At 34.4% G+C, this 24,646-nt stretch overlaps 2 protein-coding genes across 3 annotated transcripts; both read right to left on the bottom strand.

The window, feature by feature from the left end:
• Positions 1 to 1,049: 1,049 nt before the first annotated feature.
• On the bottom strand, positions 1,050 to 11,187 carry LOC123884898 (alpha-mannosidase I MNS4). The gene is made up of 16 exons (XM_045934127.1): positions 10,738 to 11,187; positions 10,538 to 10,633; positions 10,333 to 10,419; positions 9,631 to 9,721; positions 8,593 to 8,648; positions 8,228 to 8,300; positions 6,885 to 6,994; positions 6,535 to 6,585; positions 6,284 to 6,372; positions 6,068 to 6,149; positions 5,851 to 5,964; positions 4,808 to 4,887; positions 3,126 to 3,261; positions 2,646 to 2,716; positions 2,309 to 2,555; positions 1,050 to 1,791 (listed from the first exon to the last, which is right to left on the bottom strand). The coding sequence occupies exons 1-16, from the start codon at positions 10,996 to 10,998 to the stop codon at positions 1,567 to 1,569; spliced, it is 1,869 nt and encodes a 622-aa protein (XP_045790083.1). The 5' UTR covers positions 10,999 to 11,187; the 3' UTR covers positions 1,050 to 1,566.
• Positions 11,188 to 12,691: 1,504 nt separating this feature from the next.
• On the bottom strand, positions 12,692 to 16,561 carry LOC123884621 (rRNA-processing protein EFG1-like). Of its 2 annotated transcripts, none has more exons than XM_045933763.1 (7): positions 16,281 to 16,561; positions 15,937 to 16,191; positions 15,475 to 15,613; positions 14,722 to 14,836; positions 14,371 to 14,434; positions 13,934 to 14,248; positions 12,692 to 13,058 (listed from the first exon to the last, which is right to left on the bottom strand). In XM_045933763.1, the coding sequence occupies exons 1-7, from the start codon at positions 16,413 to 16,415 to the stop codon at positions 13,053 to 13,055; spliced, it is 1,029 nt and encodes a 342-aa protein (XP_045789719.1). In that variant the 5' UTR covers positions 16,416 to 16,561; the 3' UTR covers positions 12,692 to 13,052. The 2 variants fall into 2 exon arrangements, with proteins under 2 accessions (XP_045789719.1, XP_045789726.1); XM_045933770.1 differs by having other exon boundaries at positions 13,934 to 14,242; positions 16,281 to 16,526.
• Between the last annotated feature and the right edge of the window lie 8,085 nt (positions 16,562 to 24,646).

The following is a 24,646-nucleotide window of genomic DNA, read 5'->3' as shown; positions in this document are numbered from 1 at the left end:
ATACAAGTATGAACATTTAGGTATCCACCGGATATAGGTACGGATAATAAAAATTAAAATTGTTACTCACGCGTGTATATAAATCTGAATACGAGTAATTTTTCAATCTGCAAATAATAGGGACGTGCACCAAAATATCGTATGCATTATCATCCCTAATACTATTTTTAAGTATTAAAATATGAAATCATTATTAGTGACATTTGAAATCATAATTAATGTATTGAGTGGATAGTCAATAAATTACAACATCTCATTATGTTCATTACGTGATTAACCATATTATTATTTTTTGGTTACTAATCATATATGTGATTGTGAACTATATATATGATAAACATCTAAATTATTGAACATTTTTTTATTTTATAAGATGTTTGGTGGACAAAAGATTATTTTAATATTTTAGACAACTTATATTTAGGCCAAAAAATTGTCCTGTGATTAGTAATGTACAAGAATTTTGAATTTTGTTCAATCATTTTGCCATTAATTTGGAATTTTGAATTTTGTTCAATCATTTTGCCATTAATTTGTCCAACTCCAAACATGGATTTAAAATCAAAGACAGTACTAAAAGTTGTCTTGTCCGGTCTCTTATTTTTCTGCAAATCAAACATATCTTTTATCTTCCCAAGTTCTCATAAAATAGGCTCTTGAACCACTTCCAATTGTGTTTGTTCTCAAAATTAATAATCACATGCAACTACAAACATACTACATTTTCATGTAATCATATAGAAAAGTGTTGTTTCAACAAGATTTCTTATTTTCTTCCCTTTTCATCTTGGGTGAGAAAATTAAGTATCAATGTAGATGCTATCATGTATGTCCCCCATTGTGTTTTCTATCCCCAATCAAACGAGCAAAATTAATTTTTCCTTTCATTTTCTCTTGAAAAAAACATACTTTCGTGATGGATGGAAGTTTAATTCAGACACTCTAAATCTTGTAATACTTTATCTAACATGAGACCATAATCCAGCTAAAATTGCTCAATGTAGCTATTTTCAGAATTCCCCTCTAAGAAATTATATAAGTTGGCAAAATGGATGATAAATATTTGCTACTCTATCAGAGAAATTAAAATTGTGATCTAATTTGATGTTGACAATGTCTATCACACATACACTACCTCTGGGAAAATAGGTTACATGAACCAACCAGAAACAATGATACAACAAAATGAATTACATTATACTCTTGTACACGAGCCCGATGATGAACAAGAGGCGGAGGGCAGAGCAATGTCTCAGACATTTGGTAGTACAACCTAAGAAGTACATCTAACGGGTCAGTTCATCCATCATTCAACTATTGCAGCTCCATGCTCACTGTATCAACCAGTTGCTAAATTATCTAACTTACTATCCTTTCTCAATTATGAACATACTAACAAAGCTTTGATTTATATTTCAGGTTGAAAACCGGAGAAGTGTGAGAAGTAGTATAACACTATAAAGTTGAAAATATGTATCCTTCCGTCAATCCTCTTGCTTACCTGAGATCTAATCTGATCTAAATTGGATCAGCACCTCAGTCACTATTAGCATTAGAACTCTCACTTCAAGAAGTAACATCTGATTCACCACTAGTCTGACTATCATTATGATCATTGCCAGAATTAGGTACCGAACGGTCAGAATTCTGGGCAGGAAGAAGCATCACTGAATGGCTTTGTACAATTGTTGGTTCTTCCGGTTGGGTGGTTTCATGATCACGATGTTCATCATTCGAATGCATGTATAATAAACCAAACTTCTGTCCATGATTTAGTCCTGGGCAGAAACCCTGCAGAATTATAGCAAAAAAACTCAAACATGAAAGAATTGTTTCCGATTTAAATTATAAAACAAAAATATTTCCAAAATAAACATAACACAAATTGGATTTCTTTAGAACTATCTATTATTTATTCTTGAATATGTTAATCATTAATTCATTATCAATTGGCAGTTACTTGTCAACTACGTTCAGCTGTGACATACATCTGTTAATCCACTGGTGGTAGATTGAGAATCATGGTTCTATTAAAAATCTCATTCCATTTTGTTTCTTATCCAGTTTCTATCATTGAACCACTTTTATCTTCTCAAAAAAACAGAATAAGAAATAGATAATATTAAGTGGAACCCAAATTTTAATGAGATAACTAGATTTCTGAACTTCTGATCTATTTAAAATTTTAATGAAATAAGAGTGAAGAAATCTGTCCATTTCAAATCCTACAGTAACATAAGATGATGAATAATGTGAAAGGAGGGAAATAGAATCAGTGAGAGTGATGCGAGGAAAGTGTATTGAGTACCTTGATCAAACCAGAAGATGCACTTGGTTCAGAAGTGGGGTATTCTGAGGAATATGTAGCTTTAGTCCAGCTCCCATAAATTCTACTATCATTTGATTCGTGCTTATCTTTGTCTGCCTCAGACACAAAATAAGTTTGTCTCAAATCACCACTTCTACAATAAGCCCCATAGTATAAACAATGGTCTCTCGCAAGAGAGATTTGAGGAGTAGCAGGCAGTAAATGACCTTCAGTGCTGAATACGTACCTGTATTACAACAAGCAGAAAAAGAAAGCAACTTAATTTTATAGTATAAAAAGACCAGCTACTAAATTGCAAACATATAAGCCTACTCACTTGTATGGTCCATTTTCCACAATGTTATCAGGACCCGCGGCTAAATCAAAAAGGAGCCACAGATACTTCACCTAATAGTAATATAGGTTATTAGCAAAATTCCTCTTTCAAACAAATAATAGAAGACAAAATATGAAAGAAAAGACAAATGTTGATGATAATAAGAGGCATAATTTATAATGGAAGAGAGCTCAAACAAAATGAAATTCATAAAAAACATTCCTAGGCTTTCACACAAAAACTTGAGCTTTTACAAGAGCTAGAAATTGTACCAAAGCCGCACCTAAAATCATAATCTCCAATTCTCAATGCTACTAGAAACAACAGTTGAAGTCCTAAATAAAGATGACCGACTGTACTTGACAATGGTATTCAGTGAAACAACTTGAATAAATTATGTTATAAACTTTTGCTTTATGGATTTCAAAAAGTTTAGGAGGAAGGCAATTGTTCTCAAAATCATGTAGAATATATTCTTACTGTCTCAGCTAAAAAGAAGCTCTCCATGTGATCTTCCTGTTTGTGATGTTCAACATCTGAAATGTGACAATATCCACAAGGACATCGAGCACCATACTGTAAACTAGCAAGCATGTCCCTCCCAGCATCAAGATATCTACAAAGAAATACATGACAGAATTAAAATTCATATATTAGAACAAAACATACACCACAGCTATCAACAAATCATTTATAAAAGTTGATCATGAAAAGTAATCTCAACTTCCGTTTTTGCAGGAAAAAGGAAAAAACAAAAATATATTAATTGCAGACCACTTGAAAAATCGTGAATGATGGTGCATCCTCTAAAAGCAAAAGAATGACAACAAAAAAATCCACCAAAATACAAAGAAAAAGCATTTATGCATACCTGTATAAAAAGGGAATACTTAGTTTTAGTGTAATACATTTTCTTCCAATTATACCCTGCATTTAAACTATTGTATTTACAATTTTATCATTTTTATATTATTTAAGTTAAATCCCATTGACATAGGAACAATCCCACTGTAAAGGGAACTTATTTTGATCTTATTTGCCTAAATTATTTGATTGTAATTTATTTTAAAAAAATTATAACCAACCAGTGCGATAAAGGCGGTGCCTGTCTTTCCTCTAGTCTGTTTATAATGACTATAAGGAATTTTACATTTCCAAAAGTTACTTTTAGTAGATTTTTGCTTAAAAGGTAAAATTAATTTTCTGACTATCGATGTTAATCTAGTCCAAGAGTTGAAAATGTTATATTCTCTTAATGCACTCCATGAAAACGTGAAATCAATCAAATCATCCCACCTGGTTTTGGATTTCCCTTTTACAAGAGAAGAAGAAAAAGAAAGCCTGCAAGAACACTATGTAATTGACAGTCCAGGTAAAGGGCTAGGCTGAATTCTTAAGTCTACTAACAAAATCCATAATGATGTTATCTTGAAATAGTAGTCGGTTGTATTTGATTTCTGTGAGTTACACTACTCTACTAAGTCCTTAACTGATTGTGATTATCCTTGCTTTGTTATCCTAAAAAATAAGAGAATTATGAGGACCCTTAAGACACACAACTACATTTATCTGTCTATCGTTACACTACCAATTGTGGGTCAGATCGCTCCAGTGCTCCCACTGTGCATTCCCCGGTGGCAGCACAATCTCCGAGGAACAAGATAAGAGTTGCTAAGATTGAAAGGAAAAAAGAATTAAAAAGTAGAGAGGGAGGGTGAACAGAGAAGTGAAAAGTATACATATCTAGAAGGGTTAAAAGGCAAAAATAAAGGCACTGAGAAAGAGGCAAATGAATAACATGGGGGCCGTGAAACAAAAGAGGAATAATTTGTATAGTAATATTCTAAGAAAAGGTGAGACTAAGAAATAATGTGAAACTGAAATTAAAAAATTAAAAGAGGCTGTGTTAAATCTCCCAAACAATGCTTTTGAAGACTAGTTCATGGCTTAAAACCACAATGAAAATGAAGTAGGCAACAAACATGTAAAGAGAGAGAAAAGAGAGAGAACACTTCTTTTGAATTTGTAAGTATGCGACTAGACTTATTTGTGTTGGTAAAGTGGGCTTATATACAGTATACATTTGTAGAACAATAAGAAGCAGACATAAGCAAGCAATTTTTATTAATGGGACCACAAACTAAAAGCAGATATAAGCAGACCTAGGATCTCTGGTAGCTTTGTATAGCCAATACGTGCTCTCTATTAACTCAGGCCGCAGCGGGTAACTCTTTTGCCCATGCTGATATAATGAGAGAAAAAAATATAGAGATCATAAATATTAGAGATAATAAAGCAAAAGCTTTCTCCTAAAAGAAGAAATTGTAAGTTACTTTTCTATTGGCAAAAAAAGAAAATGCATTAGATTTGGCTAAATGAAAATGAAGGATCATCAATTAAATGGCTGATTTATATCTTAAAATCTCCCACAGTCAATCTATCATCAACTGCTTGAATTACTCCAACATTAACACTGACAAGAGAAACATGTTAAATCTGTGTAACATAAAACCAATAATGTTCATCTTGTGATTAGTTTTACTATCAACACTTGTTAAGTTATATATCTCCAACTGCTCTCTCTCAGATATTATGTTGTGATCTAGCTTCAAAAAAGTATGCCCCTTTTTCTTGCATTATAAAAGAAGCTAGCAACCTTCATTCCTATCCTATGGAACGATTTTTGGTATTCTTCGTAATCTTTGATACTGTCTTGTCATAAAACAGTTTTTTATTTTTACGGTTGAAGTTAAATGTTTTGCCAGCTTGTTGTCTTAGCCATTCTTTGCTGCACTTGACTAAGACACCTCGTTGCCTTTAAACTTGTTATGGGATAGAATTCTTTAATTGATTCTCTTTAGTGTTCGGTTCATGTAACTTCAAGAATGTAGCCATATTGGATATAGACGGGCAGTCTTGTTGCACTCTCAATTTTTCAACATTTATGTTTGAAAGATATCTCATCATCCCCATAGTTGTACCTTCCTATTTCCTCACTAATGAGATTCTTTTTTCAGTAAAAGAATTTATATACCATATGAACAAGAGATTTTGAGCTAGAAATTTATTGAAGAGGATGTTTTTCAAAATCAGGTACAATTGAACAATTGCTTTAAAATGCTACGAATAGATAGAAGGCTTGAGCTATAACTAAACAAGCATTTTAATATCCATATTGGTTCTCAGGTGTCAAAACTAAATATACCTGAACAGTGAGACTAGCAAGATTAAAGCCCTCGGGAGTAAAACCATATCTTCTCCAGACACTCAAGAAGGCAGCATGAGTACGAATTGCAGGATTGATATCTCCAGCTAAAACCTTGCAAAAAATACTTGTTATAATTAGCCTTAACTATGGTATAATTATTTATACAGATCAACTAAAAACACTATATTTATATTAAAAACAAGAAAATTAAAACCTGAAGGCCAGGCCAAAATGCCTGCAGACTGTTAAATAATGGCCATACTATAGCAGCGGAGTCCATATTAACTTCTACATACCTAGAAGCATAAATCCAAGTCCAAGTTTCAAACTTGAAATACATTAAAAAATAAACATGCTTTTGAGTTTCAAAGAACTTAGACAACAAGTCAAGTATATTTGAAGGGTGGCACGCATTGCCACAGGCACTTACCAAGGATCGTGGTAAAGATAATGCATGGCGGCGGAATAAGCTTCTTGGAATATATACAAGTACTCCTCATCTCCAAATAATAGATAAGCCTGAAGATCATGTATGGAAAACAAAATCAAACAATGTAATATTAACTAAAAAAAATCTAGCACAAAAAGGGACATTTGCAGAAGAAGAAAAGTAATACAACTAGTTCATAATACTAAATTCCTGCCGTGGAGGCTTCATCATACTAAATTACAGCTACTCACCTTCAATAAATACTCATAAAAGGAGTCAATACTAGTTCCTATCCCAGCATCCTGCAGAAAGACAAAGAGAGTGAGGTAGTTACTAATTACTATTATTCTCGCTAACATAGCTAGCAAGGTACACACTTATAGATAAAACAGGAGTAGGAATAGAAGCACTATATAATTGCTGAAGAAAGTAGGATATAAAATTAAATATATTATATGGCTCACTACAAATAATAGATGGCAAAGTGCCACAAAATAAAGAATGCTTCATATATTGTATCTCTGTGTGCATGTGTGTGTGTGTGTGTTCTCCTTAAAACTCTTTATTGTGTATTTTTCAACAAATAAAATGCATTATGTACCTTTTGTGTCCATTCACCTGTAAATACATTAATATGAGCACCAACCAAATTAAGCTTTGAACGTCGTGCCCAAAGTGCAAGCACTGCATTCTTGGTGACTTGTTCAAAAACTGCATGTTAAAAATTCACACAGAAAGGACTATAAGTAATAAGACAGTGTACCCTAGTCCCCCCACCCTAAGAGAGTGAAGAACGTAAAAATTGGCAAGTAAAGAAATGCTAAAAACCAAAGTACATAGCAAAAGCTGTAAAAAATTGTGGATAGACAAAACTGGCAACATTTAAGATGTAGAATTATACTAAAGGCGTTTTTGACTTAGCTATCAAAGGAGATGGATTTGGTACAAGATACAATAATTGAACAAAGCACTCAACTGTATTTATGATTTACTTGTTTGTTTTGGTTCTCGAAGTATGTGCTAAGAGAGAGATAACTCGATGAGAAAATGCCAAGCTACAAATTCAAGGTTCAAGTGGCAGCAACTAGCAACTAAAGAAGGAAAACAATTGCTGATTAATTAAGGGAAAACTACATGAGGAAGAGATTTATATACATGTTTATGAATTTTGTAGGATCTTATGGTCTTGTGTTATTATCCCACGATTTACAATCTTGAGTAAATTCTTGATATGGACTATTATGCCTGGACAACTTCCTTTGCAGTATTTTTCTTAGTTATATGATACTACTTTCATAGTTTTCAGTACTTTTGCAAAGATGCAATACTTTAAAGACTCGCCTTGAATTTAACCTTCTCTTAATTATAAATAGCATAGATGAGAAGGAAACTTTAAATCACTACAAATACTTGATTACACTTGAATTCAAAATCCAAAGGAATAAGAAAGTCCTAAACAAATCATAGGTCATAAATTAACAACTTAAGCTAGAGTATTAACAGGTACAACATAAAAACTCAACAAATAGATAAATACAAAAACACCAAGCTTTTAACAGGTGCCCAGACTAAAATTTCAAAGTTAAGTAGTCAAATTTTAGATATCTAATCTAGAGCATCTTTCAAGTTAAAATCATAATCTTCCAGGATAGCAAATACTGCCAAGTAACGTCGCCGATCCCATACTTTCATATAAGATTGAAATTTTGCTTGTGATCAGGATAACCAAGGTCATCAAAGATCATATGATTGTATGATTTTATGTGTAAGATCACGATTTTGACCACCTTGTGGACAGATGAAAGCCAAAGCTTTTGATGAATTATATCAATCTTTAGGCACCAAAATTAATCATGTTTGAATGATCTAAAATATATTAGAGTTGATCTCGATACATAGCATTTTATGTGTACAAATTATCTAAAGGTGAAATGTTAAACTTACTAGGATCATTTGTCAAGCGGCTTAAAACGCCAAATTCAAGAGTCAAGGTTCCACCACCAGCTGTTGAAGTTATCTAAGCACGAAAATACCAAATTTAACACAATATGAAACAACAGAAAAGTTGACAGTATACGAAATATAATAAGAAAACATATCTTGGAAGAATTTCCTGTTTCTTAAAACAAAAAATGGTGGAGCAAAGAACAGTCTCTGAACCATTTCCTGTGCTAAACTAAAATCAGCTGCCCACTTGTTACTTTTACATCAGTTGACACCATTAGCCACTTTACATGATCATTGACTAGAAAGCATTGACCTACATCCTCTAACATAAAAGAAAATAGCATAGGAGGTGAATACATTACCTTGCTTTCATCTTTATCAACTCCATGTAACAAATTTACAGACCCAAATGGAATTCCTGAAAATACAACATAGCATATAAAAGTCAACATATGATGCACTATGGAGGAGGTAAAACAACGTTCTCTATCAAGCTAAGCTGACCGAAAATAGTATCAATTTTGCACCAATCTCAGTAAATAACAGGAAAGGGGGTTTCTTAACACCTCTCTGCTGCTACTTTTCTGAGATCATGTATGATATGGAGAACACGTGTTTTGGTTTCATGTACAGCGAGAGGCTAAGTAAGATGAACCTCTGTCCCCCTTCGCTGTTTACTTTAGTGGTTGAATTGATCATTTAAATCCAAGGCTTTCAAGAGTTCTTGATAAGGATCTCATAAAGGGTATCAAAGTTGGTTCAGATAATATTAGTGTTCCACCTTTAGTTTGCCGAATGATACTGTTCTAGTGCTCTCTTTTCAGAGAAGGATAGTGATCTTTTAGTTCTTTGAATCTATTTCTGGTCTGATGAATAATGAGGGTTTTTTCAATGACCTAATGTTGGTTACAAAGCAAGGAAAGGATTTTGCTCTTAAATTTTCTATGAGATAGGGCTATGCTTTTAACTTCTATATGATGTTCTGCCCATGGCTGTTTCAAAGGGGTTCCCCTCTCCAACTTGCAGAGACATGAAAAAACCTTGAATTATTAAGTATACATTATCCTCCCTTTCATTGTACTTACCCTTTTTTACCTGATTAAAGTTTTATACAAATCATGCCAAATTTCAGCCCTCAAACTTCAAACATGTTATGTGAAGCACTACGAGTTTATTTTCCATAAATACACACTATCATTTTTCACTTGCATGTGTCGGTGTCAGAGAACCAATGGCGTATAAACCCATCAAAGTGCAAATTAGAAAGATAATATAACATATTTAGTTTAAAAAGATGCAGATAAAGTAATCATTTCTGGAATTGAGAAAGATAATTATGAACAAAAACATATACTAAAGGACAAGCACAAATGCACAATTATGTGTGAATCAAGTAATACCAGTAGGAGTATCAAATGCAGGTAACAACCTCCTGGCAAGATCTTCAGCTAAGTTCAGTAACTGATTATCATACGATGGAACTCTCATACCCTGCAGACATTGGATGAGAAGAGAATCATTTAAGACCTTAAGTGTCCGTGTAAAAAGATAATCTTATATAAGTGGTACCAAATCAGTACACTGAATGCATAAATAATCACCCAAAAAATGGAATGCTGGACAAGTAGAGGCCCGAAAATTCAACCTAAAGGGTCTAGAAAGAACCGTTCCAATCAATTAGGCACTTAAAAGCCACCTTCCGTACCACATCCCAAAAGGACTCAGCAAATGGATCAGCATACAAAGAAACATCCATATAACTAAAGGGACAATCAATAAAACGGTGATATACAAAGAATCTGACTATCCGGAGTAGAGCACCAGATGAATAAAATCCAAATTGATTTCCAAACAATATATCCCAAAAGAACTTGAGAAGCCAAAACCTAGTATAATCCTACTAATTGACATTCAAATTCCAATTCCAATCAACAACATTCTCAATGCTCCTCATCATCCACGAAACAAAACCTAAGCCCATTCAAATTCCAATTCCAATCAACAACATTCTCAATGCTCCTCATCATCCACGAAACAAAACCTAAGCTCATCAACTCGAGTGTAATATTACTATTATACTTTTAAAATGATAAAACTAATACCGTAGCATAATCAGAAGCAATTTGATGAGCTGAAATCAACCCTCCAAGAACCCTAATAGTAGTCTCAAAAAGAGAAACCGTTTTATTCTGCAACCCAACAAAACAAACAAACAAACAATAATAAACCAACCATAACAAAATAAAAAACAACTTAACATTTTACTTATTCAATAATAATTTAAATGAATTAGTTGAATCTACTCACTATCATATCAAAGCGAAGATTTTTACCAATCCATTCAACAGAAGCTACAAAACGTTCACGGTCACCAAGTAAAGCCAAAGTATCCAACGAATCAATCTGCATTACATTTCAATCAAAAATTATTCTCACAAACAATAAATCAAACACCTTACATACAATACAATAAAATCAAGAAACAAATGATTATTGAAATTACGAACCAAAGTTAAAGCATAACCACCAAGTGTATCTTCTCCTGAACAAGATAAAGGTTTCAATTCATCGAGTGGAAAAGCGTTATCCATGTAACCATTAAAAGCGTGATAGAACATTTCAGTAACTTCATTTCTAAGTTGTTTAGCTTCTTGTTTTGTTACGGTATCGGCGAAAGATAATGTGAGATAAGAACAAGAAATGCACGCTAATAATACTAACATTGATGAATGGATCTGAATCTGAATGCTTTTTCGAGTTTCTTCCATTGAAAACTATGAAAACAAAACAACAACACCGCTCTCTCGCTCGATCACTGTGTATTCATTCTTTCCAACACTTGTTCTTCACTTTTGTCTTTCTCAGACTCGTGTTATTTTACACACACTAATGTTAAATTGTGTTCAGAGACACGCATTCCATCCAATGATAATCCATTATTTTGATACGTCAGCTCTAATTTCTGAATTAATCTCACTTCATTTATCTGATATTCATTTTTTTTACTGTTTATCTAATATTCATTTCATTTATCTTATATTTAAGTTTTTTTCATAAGAAAAAGGATTTTACGCTGTCAATCAATACCAACCATGTTTTTCGCCACATCACCCCACTAAACATCACTTTCTTAATATGATGTGGAAGAATGCTTTATTCCTATCGATTGTCGATGTAAAATTAATTTACACCGACAATGTGTAATCTTTAAACTCTTTTTTCATTTTATATGTTAGTATTGTTTACTGTATCTTATAGTATTTTTTTAATTATGGTTTTTTTACACCTTTTCCAATCAGATTCAATCTATTTAAAAAATAATAATTTTATTTGTTTTGACAAAAAAAATCATATTAATAATTGTTTTAGTCTCGTGTTTTACCATATTCGCAACATGAGATATGAATCATAGATAAAATTCTTACAGAAAGGTAAAAGTAAAACAAATACTTCATATTGTTCAAGAAATTTTTGACTAAAAACATATTGTTCAAGATTTAAATTCAACCAAAAGTGTTTAGTATATTTTAACTATTTAATTTGATGGTTGAATCTAAATCTTTAATCTTGTTTAATATGCAAGCACTCTAATAATATCTAAATGGTGAAGACATTGCATTATAAATGCAGGAAACCAAGGTTCGAACTCCGGTCATCTCACTAATTCATCTTAAAGGTGGAATTTTTAGCCACTAAACTACATGACAAAAAAAAATTATGAATTGTCTAGAGATTGTTTCTATGCCAATGGAATGTGGGAATCCCTTGGTAATTTGCTGATATTAGTCAAAAGTTGGTATTTGAATATGGAAAATGTTAAATAGTACATCGGATGGACCAGTTAAACACATAAATAAGAAAATTTTGTCTTGAAACTCGTGAGTATATATATATATATATAAAATAAAACATCGTTTAATCTATATAGCCAACCGATTGTCCGATTTAGTAAGATTAAGTTTGGTTGCTGTAATCAAAAGTTGGTATTTTGTCAATCGGCTGAGATCAGAAGCTTCCATTATGACAATTTGTTTTTCCAACAACTTAAGCCCCAATGGTGGGTGGGTTACTTGACATCCTTCTAGAGATGATTGCCTTGCCTTGTCTTGAATGTGTATGAGAGTTGCCTAGAGTTGGCATTTGTAACCTGCATAAAAAGGACAATGGTAGCTGGATGATTGGGGTATAGTATAATGGTTAATGAAACTCTTACTGAGCATTCACAAAACCCGGTCAAAGAATCGAATCCCAGCTATAATAGTTCCATAACTTGGTAATCCTTCAACCAATCTTTGAAAACGAATCAACCCTAAATCTAAAAACTGTAAATCATCCAGCTAACTGATCATGAATTTAGTTAAGTTAAACCAGTTCTTCAATTTGTTTCTCATATACAACCCATTCAAGACCTTTTTCAATTGGCAATACAAATACAGTATAATTCAAATTTCACACCATATCTGCCAATACAAATATAACTCAAATTTCGTAAGAGTCGAATATTTTTCATCCCCACTCGGTGGGATAAGGCTTGGTTGTTGGTTGATAGAATATTTTTCATCCGTAAACAAATTGGAATTTAATTTACAGTAACCCACTATCAAAATGATGACCCAAAGTCAAAAGTTATTATATCACGGTAACAAATTCCCAATCTAATCTAACAAGTCAGTAAATATATGATCACAACAATGACCAGTAAAAGAGGCTCCCTGCAGGTCCACCGCAGAACGTGACCCGTCCAGGTAACACGTAACTGTAAGATTCTTGAATGAATGTGAAGAAACTAATCCAAATGCCATAGCAATCCTCAGTTTAGCCATCATGCCTACAGTTGGAGAATAAATGTGAATTTACAATTAGGGACAGCAAGAGTAGAGAGGAAAGTAAATATTGGATGCATTGCATTTGATGAACAAATAAACCAATTGTAAGTGGTCTACTGAAGACACAAGTACTCTACCACAGATGGCACATATATAACATGGAAGTATTGATAAAGCCTACGCTGTTTAATACACAATACATATTGTATCATCCTATTTTATTTCATATTTAATTATGAGTATTCCAGTAAATCTTGAACTGGCCTCTCAATTGATTCTAACTGTGTTTGATTTGGCATCAAACTCACTCAACTGGACATAGTTGCCACAATAACAACAAACTAGAAATTTGGTGTCAAGTGTGTTTTGGTATGTGTTGACATTAAAACAAACACACAATAATCCTGTCATCATATTATCATGATTCTTAGTTCATCTCCCCTTTCTTTGAAGAAAGCCCGTAAAAAATTATTTTCTGGATAAATTTCCACATTCAAATACTGATTATAGGCATTTACATAAAGTAAAATTATCAAGTATGAGACATATTAAAGAATAATAACTAAAGCCATTACTTTAAATGCAAAATTGAAAAGTAACTAAACTAAAAGTTAAGAGGGTATGGGGCTTGAACACAAAAAACAGAAGTAAATATACTTGTTATATATAGGGAATGCATCTCCTGAGAGGGTTTTTTATTCGAGAATGATAAGAGTAAATCCTTATACAATCATACATGAGTTATCAAGATTAAAATCATTTAATGGCCACAACCTTAACTTTCAAAGTTACATAAACAAGTTTCGAGTTAGAACACGAGGTTATTGAAAATATGTAATGTAATGCAACAATATTAGAATAAGCAAAAATGACAAACCTGCTGCTTCTTCTTCTTAGGTCTTCTCTTTCTCCGAGGCTTGTGAGCATCAGAGTTGGAGCTTAGACTACTTCCATGACCGGTCTGAGGCTTGTGAGAATCAGAGTTGGAGCTTAGACTACTGCCATTACCGGTCCCTGATCTTGAGGGTTCCCTTACTCTGAAATCTGAGCTGCTTTTGCTGTTTGATATGTTTCTGGATGTAGAAAACTGAGATCTCTGTTTAGATGAATTTTGGCCTGAAGATGACCCAAACCTTGACAACTTGTTTGAAGGGCGAGGAGGAGGCATCAAAGCTCTAGCAGAAATCTGCCTCTACAAAAATGGGCGAAGATATTTAAAAACTGCAAAATAATTTGTGACTATACCTATTCAGTATTTTAGAGTAAATGGAAAATTAAAACAAAAAATTACTAGTTATCCCTCTTGCTGCAAACCTGATTTTTTTCATCGCTAGACATGCCAGACACAGCTTTTCCAGAAGCACTAGAAGTCTGCTCTCTGCAACCAATAGAAAACTTTATCCAGTGCATTTCATCAAATAAAAGAAAATGTATGTTTACATCGTCTCAATCATTACTATTTTCTACAATACTGTTAGGGATACCAGAAGTTTTATAGAGGAAAATATGGTTTCTATTTCGTTACCAGCGCAACCACATAAAAAACACAGGTTCATTAACTAACTCCACTTTTAACATCCTAATTTCCCTTTATCAAACTGCATGCCATGTATATAAGAGTTGTGATTGATATAATTACCCAAGTACTAAAACATATTGGCTCACCTGGTGCTTTTGTCTGTCAATTCATCATCAGCATCAGCTTCATCACTAGAACTTCCAGCAAGAAAAAAATCATCATCACTGAGATCCAAAAGACCGTCATCCTCACTGCCAGTCTCTGCATCAGTAGCACAAAATGTCATTGACATTTAATCAAACAGGAAGGAGGCATAAATACAAAGGAACACTTTTAAATATGAAGCATAGCTAAAGGACCCCGCTAGGCCGCTACCAATTTCAAACAGAGCTCAGCTCACACCAACTAAAATCAAGCACTTCAAAATAAGGGTAAGAAGCAATAGCAACATAATATGGCCCTGTTTGTTTAGATACATGGCTTAACTAAGCGCTTATATCATTAGCATTAATCATATAAGTGTTGAAGTATAAACTATTTCAATAGCAAAAGATAAAATAAAATTCATATAAACTATAAGCTGTTTTTATAAGCTACTCTAGTGAGGTGATGAAAATAAGTGCTTGGTTTCCATAAGCTCATGGACATGTCATAAATGGTTTCCATAAGCTCCTCTAAATAGTCTCCCTCACATGTGCTTATGCCAATAGATAAACCCTAATTCTAAAATCAATATCAATATAAAGCAATAGTATAGAAATCGAAGGCAATGATAGTCTAGTCTCCAAGGCATAACTCAAGTGGTTGATCTAGGGCTCAAACTATAACTACTAACATAACACACTAATAACAAACATTTGCTTACAAAATAAAAAATAACAGCATTGATAATGAACCACCTTCTAAATCCTTGCCAGTTGCAGCAGCCGCAGACAACCTTTCTTCAATCTGTTTGCGAAGCCCATTTCGCTTGTCAACTATCTCCTGATCATCATTTCCACTAAATAAAGGAACATATTTCTCATTCTTGGGAAAGTACTGCACATTGAAATTAAACCATACACAATTTTATCAGTCACCACAATTTATTGCCAGCAGCAAGTAAGTATAAGGCAAGCTACTATTGACATAAACAGCTTAATTAAGCACAAACGTTTATCATATAAGTGTTTATCTTGTTTTCATGCAAGCTACAAGAGATTATAGAAATAAGTTGAAATCAGTTTATGCCATGTTATTAGCCGTTTACATGCTCGGCCAAATTGTCTCACAAGTGCTTATATCAATAGATAAGCTCAAATAAGTCATTCCAAAAAATCCTAATATATTTTTTGTCACTTGAAAAACAATAAACGATATACCATAACATATTGAAGATCTTGTTTGAGCGATGCAAGCTGGTCAGGAGAAGCAGCAGCATCTTGAGAAGAAGAAGAACGCTGAAGCTTCTCTAAGCGTCTGATTCTTCGTTCAACTTTTCTTCTCTCAAAGAACTTAATCTTTCTATCACGTAAGAATATCTTCCGTTCAACGGCGAGACGAGTGTGAATCTCCTGCTGCTTCTTCAAAGCTGCCAATTTCTGCTCCTGTGCTTCTCTAACCTCGGATGGTAAATTCTGCAATTCCAAAAATGGAGAAAAAAATGGAATTAGGGTTAGGGTTAGGGTTAGGAATAGGGGTTGTGTGAGGAAGGAAGGGATGTTACCTTTCTGAGCATGCGTTCGGCAGATCGAATCTGGTTTTTGAGAGAAACGGGGGGTTTGAATTTCTTGGTGGTGGATCGACGGTTTGGGGAATTATTAACCCTCACGCGCCGCTTGTTTAAACCGCCGTGAGCCATGTCGCTGTTTTCAGTATTTTGCTTCCTTGGTTGGTTGGTTAGGTTTTCTTCATCTCGCTTCGCCTCTTTTATTATCTGCAACTGAACCTGACGGAGGGATTCTTTTCTGATTAAATATTTTAATTTCTTTTATTACATGATTTTCTGATTATATTTTTGACTTGTTTTTCTTTTGTTCTAATTAAATTAAATTTCTTACAAAAAATAAATTAATTAAATTTGAGTAATTATCAACATAACATAGTGTGAAATAAGTGTAAATACTTAGGCCCCTTAAGTATTTTTTTTTTTTTTTTTATAAACAAGGGCTACTACTAATTAAATTAAACGGAAATGAAATAACCCTTACAATTCAATAAAGTGAGGCATTAAGAAAATTATACATATATTCACTAAAACCGGAATGAAGGGGTCCCTCATGACCTTGTTTGGCTAGCATATCAGCACTACGATTAGCTTGCCGAAAGCAATGACGAATTGAAGCAGACCAATCAGAGAGGTTTGAAAGATTTAGAATCTCTTCCAAGAGAGGTTTAAGATAAGAAATGGATGTAGTGCGGGTGAGAATCTTTTTCAAAATAACTTGGTCTATTTGGAGTTCGTGAGTCATACGCACTACATGAACCAAGCTCCACATCTCTGCACATTGGGAGTTACTAGCACTGATTTTACAATAGAAGTCTGGGATAAGATTCCCATGAGTATCCCTTAGCAAACCTCCACAAGTTGAGCTAATGTTCCTCTTATTGTACGAGCCATCAACATTGAACTTGTATTTACCATCTGACGAAGGTTCCCATTTAATAGGAAAAACTAAACCAAACCTCTCTAAAATGTGCAGGGGGTTTAGTAATGCTATCAATAACCATTTGGACTTGACTAGCTATATGAAAATGTCATTTCTCACGTAGTTTAGACAACTGGTTAAAAATAAGCTCATTTCGATCTTTTCACAACGCATCAATAAAAATACAAAAAAAGTAATCCAATTCCATGAAGTATTTCTATTTCCAATATTCTCATTGATAAGATTCCATTCAAACTAAGGGATAAGGCCTAAACTGAAAAAATAGTTATTATTAAAATTAATCTTCAACTGGAAGAATAGTTATTATTAAAATTAATCGTTGCCATTGTCCTGTTAAAAAAAAAATCTTTGCCATTGTGTACGGATGAAACATTTGGTTAAAAAAATATATTTGAGTTTTACTCGCTCCATTTCATAGGAAAAAAAAATAGGCAAGGGAGTATAATTAGTATTAGTGGGTAACATTCATATTTATTTTATTACCAAAAAGATGTTTGTATAATTTTATTCAAAATCAATTGTTACAAAAAAAAAAAAAAAAACTCAACTATATCAATAAAAATATTGAGACTAGCTATAAATATGACTACCCTTACAAAAAGAGCATGAATTACTTCATTAGTTTGTCTTCTAATAAACTCAACACGGAAATTTTAAAAAATAAATTAAACATATTCTTACATTCCATTATGACATCACCAAACTCAGTAATATCATTTCTTCCTTTGTGAAATTAATCAACCATTTTCTTTTAAATGAGAGCAAAATCAACTCATTCTAATTGCATGTCATGCACCCAATTAATAGCCTAAAAGAGTCCTAAAGCTTCCCCTACATCTACATTGCACACAGGTGGGATTTACGTAGTTTTGGCAACGACAAAGCATCCTTCCCAATCTCTTATACACATGTCAATACCCACACGATTACGTGCTAACGAGAACGAAACATCAATATTACACTTGTACCTTCGCCAGGGCCGTCTCCGAGTATTTAGAGGTCCCGGGCCAATGATAAAAATGGGCCCCTTATAAAAATATAGTTTTAAAAAAAAAAAAATAGAGTGATTGTATTTGTTGAAGGTGTGAAAACACAAGAAGGGGGGGTTGAATTGTGTTTTAGCTAAGTTAAAACTTTTTCAAGTTCTTAACTCAACTACGTTAGCAGCGGAAAAGTAACACAATAAATAACAAGATAAAGGGAGAGAGAGATCACACAAACAATTTATACTGGTTCCTCTCACAAAACGAGAGTAGTCCAGTCCCCTTGCACTTCCAAGGGATTTCACTATAATCACACAAGATTACACCTGCTCAAGCACACAAGCAAGAGACTTCTCAACAATGCTCAAGCACACAAGCTTAAGACTTCACACTTAAGCACACAAGCTTAAGTCTCACACTTAAGCACACAAGCTTAAGTTACACACGTAACAATAAAGTATATAAAAATATACAAGTGCTCTTAGATGAACCTAAAGAGAGCAAAATACAAATAGTACAGAGTATTTGGCTGAAGTGCAAAAACACTTGACAGAGGTTCAGAGCTTGTATATCAGAGTTCAGAGTTTGTTCAGCACACGTTCAATTCTTGATTATTGTTATATTTGTTGTAGCTGAATCTTCTAGTATATATACCACTAGAAAAGAGTCGTTGCAAAAAGAACCGTTGGAGTTGATAACCTTTTGTCTTCAAGCAGTCTGTCTTGATGCAGTTGGTTGTATCCAAAACTAAGAAAGAGTTTCAGGTACTTTGACTACTGCAGAGTGGACTTTCCTTATTCAGCTAACAAAACTGAAGACCCACGTTCTCAAGTTAGGACAGACAAAACAGAGGTAGCTGAACTGATCAGACTTGAAGGGTCCTTTTCTTCATTGGTAGAAGAGTTGACTAGCAAAGGGAATCTTCACAGCTTTCAAAGAGATCTTCAGAGTTTGATGAAGCTTGTAGACAGACAAGAAGTTCTGAAGTCTTCATCCTCTGAACGTTGTAACCTCTGAAGTCCAACATCTTCTGAGCGCTTGTGAACTTCTGAGTTCACATCCTCTGAACTCCACTCAGGACTTAAATGATGCTTATATCTGCGCACTTAAAATAAATTTTTAGTCCTTCCAATTTGTTAATTAATACTTTGTTATCATCAAAACCTTTATAGATTTAGGGGCAAACATTTTTAAATCAATTTTGTTCCAACAATCTCCCCCTTTTTGATGATGACAAACATAAGTATTAATTGACAATTGTTGTTAAATTAACTTATCATGTTTCTCTTAGGTTTATGAGGTTTGCAAGCTCCCCCTAAGATTGATACTTCATAAAGTCTGAACTTTATGTTTTATCCATGATATTTTAATTTAGTATAAGATTAAGATAATTTTGAAATAAAATAAGTTTCATATCTTTCTTCAGAGTGAGAGGTTTGCAAGCTCTCCCCCTAAGTCTCATAAGGCTAAGTTAAAATTGCACTCTTAACTTATCCTTACTTATGAAATTTATTTCAGTTTCAACTAACTTAGTCTCCACCTTGAAATACGTAAAACAACTTAAAAGTAACAACTTATAACTTAACAGATAAAAGCGAGATAAAAGGCGTGGTTTCAGTTTTGGAGTATATCAATTAATGCGTAACTACTCCCCCTTTTGTCATTATCAAAAAGTAAAACAAAGTTATATAACCAAGACAGTCAAAGAAAGAAGAGTGGTTGTTACAAAGGTGAATTAATTTCAAAAACGAAAACCAACGCGCTCAAAGGTTTATAAAAAGGAACAAGTTAACATGCCTGCTTCACATAAAAACAAGAATAAACAAGTGAAGCAAGAGAAGGTAGGAATAATGAAAAGATTCAGTTTACGCATCGCTGAGTTTAAGAGAAAGAAGAACGAAGAGAAACGCGAAGACGAAGAAAAAGATAAAGAAGACAACAAGAAACCACAAGATGCTGAGATAATAATCATCTCATCAGACTCAGAAGCTGAAGAGAATGAAGATGATGCTGACTATGTTGAGTTCTTGGCTGGCTATGTTCCAGAAGAGGAACAAGAAGAAGAAGAACAAGAGCAAAACCCAGATCCCATTGAAATATCATCAGAGGATGCTGAGGAGAAATCAGAGATTTCTTCTGAGTTTTATCCATCTGATTAGGATTAGGTTGTCTTTTTCTTTTTCTTTTTACCAATGTACTCAACATTATCAGATCATTAATAAAAAATTTTGATTTTAGAAAGCATCTTGTGTTCTTATGTTCTAATTTAACAAAGAAAAGAATCACAAGCAAAACAAACAAAACATATAATAAACCACATAATAAGAAAAAATTGTTCAGAGGATAAAACAGAGAATAAAAAGAAAGCATAAAACATGTGCAGAGAATCCTAGGGTTTCTTAAGAAAGGCTAAGAGATGGTCGAATTTATCATTCAATGATCCCACATTGGAAACTAAACCATCCACCTTGGTTTCCAATGTCTCTTGAGCAGCTCTTTGACGCTCTAAACCTTCTTGCTGTTCCCTCAGGGCTTCTTGAAATATTTGCAACTGATCCGCCATAACAGGAGCTTGATCTTCAATCACAGGTTCTGGTTCTTCAACTAAAGGTGCCTTGCCTTTATCAGAGGGTTCACCTTCCTCTGGATAGTCTATCATCAGCACATCCTCTTGATCCTGAGAAGCAAGCACATCATCTGTAGCATCCTCTTGGTTTAACTCAGAAGTTTCTGCAGCAAGTCTGGCAGCAGCTTCAGCTAGTCGTTCATTTTCAATCCGTTGATCCTCAAGACTTTGCAAAAGAGTAGAATCAACCCAGCAATCTTTGAATGCAGACATACGCCTCACAGCAGCAGCTATAGCAACAAGCTTAGCACGCTCATGCTCTTCATGATTGAATGGCGTTAACCTTTTCAACTCAGCCCTAGCCAGACTGTCCCTCATGAAGCTTATACCTTCCAGATCCCGCTTACCAATAACAGCCTTAACCTTTGCAGCAGCAACATCCAAAGCATTGCAAATCCTTGCCTTAATGCTTGATACTTCGAGGTCCACATCAGAAGGACAAACTAAGAACCTGTCCTTTATTGTAGATAATCTAAGCAAGTCTTCATGAAATTGAGTGGATAGATTACTAAAAGTGTTGGATGATGAGGGTGAAGGATTGGGAATGGTAGAGAGAGTAGGTATTTCAGGAGTAGGGTTGTCAAAGATCACAACTTCTGCCTCTGAAGGCTTGGGAGCACAAGTGTAAATACGCTCAGGAGAAGCATGTTCAGCACTTGGGTTAGGATGGGGTTCAGGGGTTGGTTCAGATGATGAAATGTCAGAAGTTGATTCAGGGTGAATATGTTCAGGAGATGGTTCAGGAGATTTATGTTCAGGGGTTGGTTCAGGAGATTTGTGTGGAGAGGGTTGTTTTGTGGGAGAGGTTGGTTTAGTGACAGGAATATCTGGTTGAGGTTCAGATGGTGGAATGTCAGGTTGAGGTTGAGGTGATGTAGGTTTAGGAGGTGAGTTAGATTTGTGTTGAGTTTCATGCGAGGGAGGATGATTGTTTAGAGGGTCAGGGCTAAGATGTTTTTCAAGTTCAGATAGGGGGTTATCAGAGGTTGGAATATCAGAGGTTGGTAAAATAGTTCTGAGAGGTTTGGTGTAACCTATTCCAATCTCATTTTCATTAAAAACATACTTAGAAGACTTACCTTTATCTTTAGAAATAGGAGCAGGTCTTTTCCTCAAACTAGCAGCAAGAGTCTCCTCATCAGATTCAGTCTCATCTTCTGACGTAGATCCTTCAGATGAACTGTCTGAACTATCTTCCTCAATAACAATAGGCTCTTTTGAAACTCCTTCAGCAGCCTTGGTAGCAGATTCTTCATGCTTCCTCTTAGTCCTTTGCTCAACCATAGCTTTTTCTACCTTAATCTTCTTCTGAACCAGAAGATCTGGCTTAGGAAGATCAGCTTGAGCTTCAGCCTTTCTCTTTGGTTTCCTCTTAGGGTTATACATGTTTACAGGAGCTGGAGGAACCATACTTCTATCAACAACCAAACCTTCTTGTCTGAGCACTTCTAAGTAGTCCTGAATCACATGCTCAGCATCAGCTTCAGATATAACTGGGTAGCCTTCTACATACATACGATCTTCAGGTCTAACAGATAGCTCTTGTGGAGGTGCAACAGGCTTAGATGCAATAAGGCGCATCTTAGTAAGGAAACTAGCATGAAGAATTTCAGGAGTGAACTTCTTCTCCACAAGCTCTGGGTGAAATTTCTTTAGGTTCTGAACAACATGACCTTGATGCAGAAGGTCTGACAACAACCTAGGATAAACTATAGTAGTTTTCCTCTGAGATTTACTTGCAAAAATGGCTTCACAAATCCTTTCAAAGAAGTAATCTCCAAGATTTACCTTCTTTCCTGTCAGAAGGAAATACAGCAGATGACGATGCGTCCAGGAGATTGTATCAGTCCCACCAACCCTTGGACTGATAGCTGCTATGATGATCTTGAAAAGAACTCGACATTCATCAGTCAAACCCTTTACTTTCCCTTTTAAGGAGAAGTCTGTGCATATGAGATGCAGAAGATCATCTCTGAATCTTGTATCCTTTTCAAACACATCTAACTCTATCCCAGAGTTAGGCAGACCAAGAAGAGCATTGAAATGAATAGGCGAGAGTGCCATGTTCATCCCACAGATATTTGACCTAATCTGTACACCTGTATAATCCAGCAAACCCATTTCCTTCCTAGTTTTACCTTTCAGACTAGGATCTCTTTCTATTGCAGCAAGCTCTTCCTTCTTAGCTTCATGCTTATCAAACACCTTTGCTTTCATCCAGAATTTCTTCAACAAATCTGGGTAGATAGGACCGTTAAGCATGTCGAAGTACTTATCCCAACCTTGAGTGATAAAGTACGGCTTAACGTCGAAACCATTAGCTTTCAAACCGTCGAAATCAACTATCTTTTCTGACAGAAATGTGAGTTCAGACTCTGGGAATTCCATCTCGTTCCCAACAATCTGAAGGTTCTTGAAAATGAACGGAGGAATCCTTTTTGACGAAGAAGATGAAGTACCAGCCATTGTTGGAGATTAGGGTAAGGTTTGGAAAACTAGCGAGAGAGAAAGAAATTGTGTTGGAGGTTTAGAGAGAATATGAAAGTGTAGGTTGTGAAAGTGAATAGTGTGCAAGTGTATTGTGTAAGTTTATTTAAATGAGTACAGTTAACACGAAAATAGCAAATTTGGGAAGTTACGCTAATTGACAGAAAGTTGAATACCAAAAATCATCATTAACCACCCACTACCTGACACACGTAGACCACGTGCAGAAAATTTACTCGGTAACTGCTATTTTAATGGACAACTGTTCAGCAGTGAATACTGAACGTTTCCCACTTAAATAGTTCAGAGCCTCTGAGTTATTTAAAATTCTCTATCAGAGTCAAGTACTTCAGAGCTTGTGTTTCAGATGTTCTGAATCATAAGTTCTGATATACATAACCTCTTACACTTTAATTGCCAAAAACAATTTTTCATTCAGAGATTGAAAACATGTTCAGATGTTTCTTTATAAAATCAAATCTTTCAACAGATAAAGCTTTAGTAAATATATCAGCCCATTGATTTTCAGTATCAACAAACTTAATATCTATAATGCCTCTCTGAACATAATCTCTGATAAAATGGTGTTTAATTTCAATATGTTTGGCTCTAGAGTGTAGAATAGGATTTTTAGATAAATGAATGGCTGCAGTATTATCACAATATAAAGGAATATTGTTACTGCTTACCTGATAATCTTCTAACTGATATTTTAGCCAGAGTAGTTGTGTGCAACACTTAGCTGCTGAAATGTATTCTGCTTCCGCTGTAGACAAAGCTATAGTAGTTTGTCTCTTACTAGCCCAGGAGATAAGGTTTTCACCAACAAATTGACAATTGCCACTTGTGGATTTTCTTTCAATTTTATCTCCAGCATAGTCAGCATCACAGAATCCATTTAGCACATAATCATTGGATTTCTTATAGAGAAGTCCAAGATTAGTTGTTCCTTTCAGATACCTAAAGATTCTCTTTACAGCAGTAAGATGAGATTCTCTGGGATCTGACTGGAATCTTGCACATAAGCAAACACTGAATAGAATATCTGGTCTAGAGGCTGTCAGATAGAGTAAGGAACCAATCATACCTCTGTAGACCTTTTGATCTACCTTTCCTTCATCATCTGACTTCCCCATGTTGGTAGTTGGATGCATAGGAGTATTCATTATCTTGCAGTCATCTAAATTGAATTTCTTCAGAAGTTCTTTAGTGTATTTTGATTGATGAACATAAGTTCCTTCCTTCTTCTGATTGATTTGAATTCCAAGAAAGAACTTCAACTCTCCCATCATGCTCATTTCAAATTCATCCTGCATTATCTTAGAAA

Source organism: Trifolium pratense, linkage group LG1, assembly GCF_020283565.1.
Source record: "Trifolium pratense cultivar HEN17-A07 linkage group LG1, ARS_RC_1.1, whole genome shotgun sequence".
NCBI classification, from domain to species: domain Eukaryota; kingdom Viridiplantae; phylum Streptophyta; class Magnoliopsida; order Fabales; family Fabaceae; genus Trifolium; species Trifolium pratense.
The sequence above is the reverse complement of the archived record's forward strand: the minus strand, read 5'-3'. Positions and strand labels throughout refer to the sequence as shown.